Below are 6,000 nucleotides of genomic sequence, written 5' to 3'. Positions count from 1 at the left end.
TCAATAACTAGTTAATATTGATTTGCATCAATTTCTTTTGGTCCAACCATCAATTAAAATCCATCCCCTGCCACTGCAACAATAATACACCATATATCACCTTCCCATTAAAACTGAGAATGAGCTGCAAATAACTGTGAGAACGCGGATGCCTCATAAGCATGGAGTTAAGTTTGATCCCTGAGCTTTGCTACAATCCTCAACTGTAGAAATATTGAAATTTTTAAGAAGACTTTGGCCATTTCATAAGCAGCTGACTTGACAACAGAGTTTGTCTGTTGCTGAGTCCCAATCATAGAGATGTCTATATGAGTTATGTCAATGTCTAAGTAGAGCTATTGAATATGGAATGTCGGTGTAAGTCCTCATCTCTGTCCAACTTATGTCAAAGCAAGGATGCTACATAGGAAGAAAGAATTGGTTAATCGGTTGTGGATGATGGCATTTTTCCTAGAAAATGCAATATCTCCTTCATTGATTTCAAAACTCCATTGCTTCACTTGCACCTATCTTCTCAGGCTTTCATATTGATAAAAACAATGTAGAAAATTTTGGTTGAGTTAGTTTCAAACCATAAAATCTACCCCAACTTCATCTAATGGGCTTGTAATATAGCCTTCTTTCCCGCATTTTCTTGTTTATTTAGAATCTACTACTACCTCCTCTTCTTGGAATATTAAATTTCTTATCACCCCATGATGACAATCCCTCTAATTATTGGAATTACAATTTTTTCCAGTTTAGTGGGTTTACCGTCAACCTGAAGAAACATGAATTTGATTCACTCAACTAAAAAGAAATTGCTAAATTGCTATTTATCATGTTTTGAGTAAAAACAATTAATAACTCATATTTACAACCCTTGAAATATTTACAACCTTTTAAGTCTTGTATTTATAACTCATATTTATAACCCTTTAAAATGAAACTAACTATCTATATTTTTATTAATAATAAAAAGAATCTTCTTTATAAAACTGACACTCACATGCTACTCCTATTGAAAAGGAATCAATACTCTTTGATAAGAAATATTCTTTGATAAGCAGGGAAAGCATTATACTCGACCTCAGGGAACTCAGTGGGCAAAATTATCAATAACTAGTTAATATTGATTTGCATCAATTTCTTTTGGTCCAACCATCAATTAAAATCCATCCCCTGCCACTGCAACAATAATACACCATATATCACCTTCCCATTAAAACTGAGAATGAGCTGCAAATAACTGTGAGAACGCGGATGCCTCATAAGCATGGAGTTAAGTTTGATCCCTGAGCTTTGCTACAATCCTCAACTGTAGAAATATTGAAAATTTTAAGAAGAATTTGGCCATTTCATAAGCAGCTGACTTGACAACAGAGTTTGTCTGTTGCTGAGTCCCAATCATAGAGATGTCTATATGAGTTATGTCAATGTCTAAGTAGAGCTGTTGAATATGGAATGTCGGTGTAAGTCCTCATCTCTGTCCAACTTATGTCAAAGCAAGGATGCTACATAGGAAGAAAGAATTAGTTAATCGGTTGTGGATGATGGCATTTTTCCTAGAAAATGCAATATCTCCTTCATTGATTTCAAAACTCCATTGCTTCACTTGCACCTATCTTCTTAGGCTTTCATATTGATAAAAACAATGTAGAAAATTTTGGTTGAGTTAGTTTCAAACCATAAAATCTACCCCAACTTCATCTAATGGGCTTGTAATATAGCCTTCTTTCCCGCATTTTCTTGTTTATTTAGAATCTACTACTACCTCCTCTTCTTGGAATATTAAATTTCTTATCACCCCATGATGACAATCCCTCTAATTATTGGAATAACAATTTTTTCCAGTTTAGTGGGTTTACCGTCAACCTGAAGAAACATGAATTTGATTCACTCAACTAAAAAGAAATTGCTAAATTGCTATTTATCATGTTTTGAGTAAAAACAATTAATAACTCATATTTACAACCCTTGAAATATTTACAACCTTTTAAGTCTTGTATTTATAACTCATATTTATAACCCTTTAAAATGAAACTAACTATCTATATTTTTATTAATAATAAAAAGAATCTTCTTTATAAAACTGACACTCACATGCTACTCCTATTGAAAAGGAATCAATACTCTTTGATAAGAAATATTCTTTGATAAGCAGGGAAAGCATTATACTCGACCTCAGGGAACTCAGTGGGCAAAATTATCAATAACTAGTTAATATTGATTTGCATCAATTTCTTTTGGTCCAACCATCAATTAAAATCCATCCCCTGCCACTGCAACAATAATACACCATATATCACCTTCCCATTAAAACTGAGAATGAGCTGCAAATAACTGTGAGAACGCGGATGCCTCATAAGCATGGAGTTAAGTTTGATCCCTGAGCTTTGCTACAATCCTCAACTGTAGAAATATTGAAAATTTTAAGAAGACTTTGGCCATTTCATAAGCAGCTGACTTGACAACAGAGTTTGTCTGTTGCTGAGTCCCAATCATAGAGATGTCTATATGAGTTATGTCAATGTCTAAGTAGAGCTGTTGAATATGGAATGTCGGTGTAAGTCCTCATCTCTGTCCAACTTATGTCAAAGCAAGGATGCTACATAGGAAGAAAGAATTGGTTAATCGGTTGTGGATGATGGCATTTTTCCTAGAAAATGCAATATCTCCTTCATTGATTTCAAAACTCCATTGCTTCACTTGCACCTATCTTCTTAGGCTTTCATATTGATAAAAACAATGTAGAAAATTTTGGTTGAGTTAGTTTCAAACCATAAAATCTACCCCAACTTCATCTAATGGGCTTGTAATATAGCCTTCTTTCCCACATTTTCTTGTTTATTTAGAATCTACTACTACCTCCTCTTCTTGGAATATTAAATTTCTTATCACCCCATGATGACAATCCCTCTAATTATTGGAATAACAATTTTTTCCAGTTTAGTGGGTTTACCGTCAACCTAAAGAAACATGAATTTGATTCACTCAACTAAAAAGAAATTGCTAAATTGCTATTTATCATGTTTTGAGTAAAAACAATTAATAACTCATATCTACAACCCTTGAAATATTTACAACCTTTTAAGTCTTGTATTTATAACTCATATTTATAACCCTTTAAAATGAAACTAACTATCTATATTTTTATTAATAATAAAAAGAATCTTCTTTATAAAACTGACACTCACATGCTACTCCTATTGAAAAGGAATCAATACTCTTTGATAAGAAATATTCTTTGATAAGCAGGGAAAGCATTATACTCGACCTCAGGGAACTCAGTGGGCAAAATTATCAATAACTAGTTAATATTGATTTGCATCAATTTCTTTTGGTCCAACCATCAATTAAAATCCATCCCCTGCCACTGCAACAATAATACACCATATATCACCTTCCCATTAAAACTGAGAATGAGCTGCAAATAACTGTGAGAACGCGGATGCCTCATAAGCATGGAGTTAAGTTTGATCCCTGAGCTTTGCTACAATCCTCAACTGTAGAAATATTGAAATTTTGAAGAAGACTTTGGCCATTTCATAAGCAGCTGACTTGACAACAGAGTTTGTCTGTTGCTGAGTCCCAATCATAGAGATGTCTATATGAGTTATGTCAATGTCTAAGTAGAGCTGTTGAATATGGAATGTCGGTGTAAGTCCTCATCTCTGTCCAACTTATGTCAAAGCAAGGATGCTACATAGGAAGAAAGAATTGGTTAATCGGTTGTGGATGATGGCATTTTTCCTAGAAAATGCAATATCTCCTTCATTGATTTCAAAACTCCATTTCTTCACTTGCACCTATCTTCTCAGGCTTTCATATTGATAAAAACAATGTAGAAAATTTTGGTTGAGTTAGTTTCAAACCATAAAATCTACCCCAACTTCATCTAATGGGCTTGTAATATAGCCTTCTTTCCCGCATTTTCTTGATTATAAAATAATGTCAAAGTAAAACAAGAGTTAGAAATATTTTTCAACAATAGTCACTTGCATCAGATGATTATTATCTCACTTGGTTTTCATCCTTATGGCTTAATATGGACGGACCATTTTCTGCAAGATTAGGAAAGCCTACTGTGTCTTTGAAAGATTGATTTGATTAATGGACATAAGTTAAAAATGTAGTGATCATCCTGTAAACAAATATATATACTCTATATATATCAAAGCAGCAGACTGAAGGCACTGAATTTGCCCATTTCAGACTCATATATGATATATCTATTCAAATGTTTACATAAACCAATATTTCATCCACAGTGGCTAAGAGTAGTATATATCAAAGACTGAAGGCATTGAAATTGCCCAATTCACTCATATATCTACTCAAATTTCTACACAACCCAATATTTCATTCACAGTGGCTAAGAGTATATATTAAAGTAGCAGACTGAAGGCACTGAACTTGCCATTTGAGACTTATATATCTATTCAAATTTTTAAACAAACCAATGTGTGATCCACAGTGGCTAAGATTATCTATCAAAGTAGAAGACTGAAGGCACTGAACATGCCCATTGCAAAATTCAGACTCATATCTATTCAAACTTTTTACACAAACCAATGTTCATCCACATAGGCTAAGAATATATATCGAAGTAGCAGATTGAAGGCACTGAACTTGCCCTTATCAGATTCATATATCTATTCAAACTTTTACATAAACCAGTCTTTCATCCACAGTGGCTCGTGATTTTCAAAATTTTTATGTATGCCATAATAAGCACTTCACGAATCAACTAGGAATTGAAGGGACTTGCACAAAGAATATAATAACATAAAACCAACGTATTCTTGCACAATAATATTATTGATGATAACACTATGCATAAATTGCTATTGCTTTGTTGTAAGCCACAGCAGGATCTTGATCTTCCTTCGCACAGAAGTTACTGTCAGATGGACTGAGATGAATTTTTGCAGCCCCATTCTTCAATCCAACTTTATTCCTTTTCAATTTTGGGTCCATGAGAATCTGATAGCAGCCAACAAGTTTCTTCTTCTCCTTCTCAACCATCTCACCACCATCTTTCTGCTTTTCTTGATCTTTTCCCTGTTCCTTGCATGCACTACTGTTGAAGTCTTGACAGTGGGATTGTTGTTCTTGGGCATCAACAACATTATTAGGTTTAATGGACAGTAATTTTCTCACAAATGAAGGCCTGGGTTTGACAGGATTCCCCATCAAATCTCTGAAACCCACAACCCCCAGTTGAAAGGATGAATCTGTTCATTCTGTGAAGATCTACTCCATCAAGAATCATGGTGCCAAGGTTGAGAATGCCCTGTGGGTGACCAGAAGGACGACGGACCTGCAGTGCCAAGGAACTCATCCCACTGAAATCTGTGCTCCCGTATCCCTTGAGGAGAGTGGAAAGCAAGACCCTCACAATGCCTAGCAGGGTATCCCTGAGGCAACCCACGCAGTATATCTCCATCATCACAGCAGAGGTTTCACAGCGAAGCAAACTCTCTTCCACTCTGAATATGGCCTTGTCGTTCCAAGTAGGGTTTGCGCCCCCTGTTCTGTCAATTGCGTCGTCAATTTTTTCTTGAAATTGATCCATACAACACAGTAGGTCTACATCATGCCAACAAGATGCATCTCCTTCAGATCTTGAGTTGAGATGATGTTAAGCTCCAGCTGTGTGTAAGCTTCCCCCATGATGTAGAGTGAATTTACTGCACAAGGAAACGCAATATTCAGAGACCACCCTGATTGAAATTACACGAGAAGAAACGCCATGAATGAAATCTTTTGAAATCTGAACATTGTATAGAACTGAATTATAAGACAAAACACATCATAGACTCTCTAGCTCATGATGATGAAAGTAGATGGAAATCAGTGCAGAAGGCCACCCCAAATGGTCATGATCGAAGCCAAGAAGCAGAAAAACCCATTCATAGATACAACAATAATGGAACAAGAAAAAACAAATTTGTACCAAATCCATTTGTTGTTTCATTTTAGAATTTTATTGTTGTGATTTCCATTTCAAAACTCCAT

The 6,000-nt window shown here is 35.0% G+C and overlaps 1 protein-coding gene across 1 annotated transcript; it reads right to left on the bottom strand.

Annotated features, from left to right (window-relative positions):
- Positions 1-5,119: 5,119 nt before the first annotated feature.
- LOC149266390 (uncharacterized) lies at positions 5,120-5,557 on the bottom strand. Its single transcript, XM_089408046.1, has one exon. It carries the CDS (start codon positions 5,555-5,557, stop codon positions 5,120-5,122), a length of 438 nt encoding a protein of 145 aa, XP_089264172.1.
- Between the last annotated feature and the right edge of the window lie 443 nt (positions 5,558-6,000).

The sequence above is a fragment of the Pinus tabuliformis genome, chromosome 6 (assembly GCF_031772625.1).
Source record: "Pinus tabuliformis cultivar Carrire ecotype Pingquan chromosome 6, CPIR1, whole genome shotgun sequence".
Taxonomy (NCBI): Eukaryota; Viridiplantae; Streptophyta; class Pinopsida; order Pinales; family Pinaceae; genus Pinus; species Pinus tabuliformis.
Note: the sequence above shows the minus strand (reverse complement) of the source record. Positions and strands in the feature narration are given on the sequence as shown.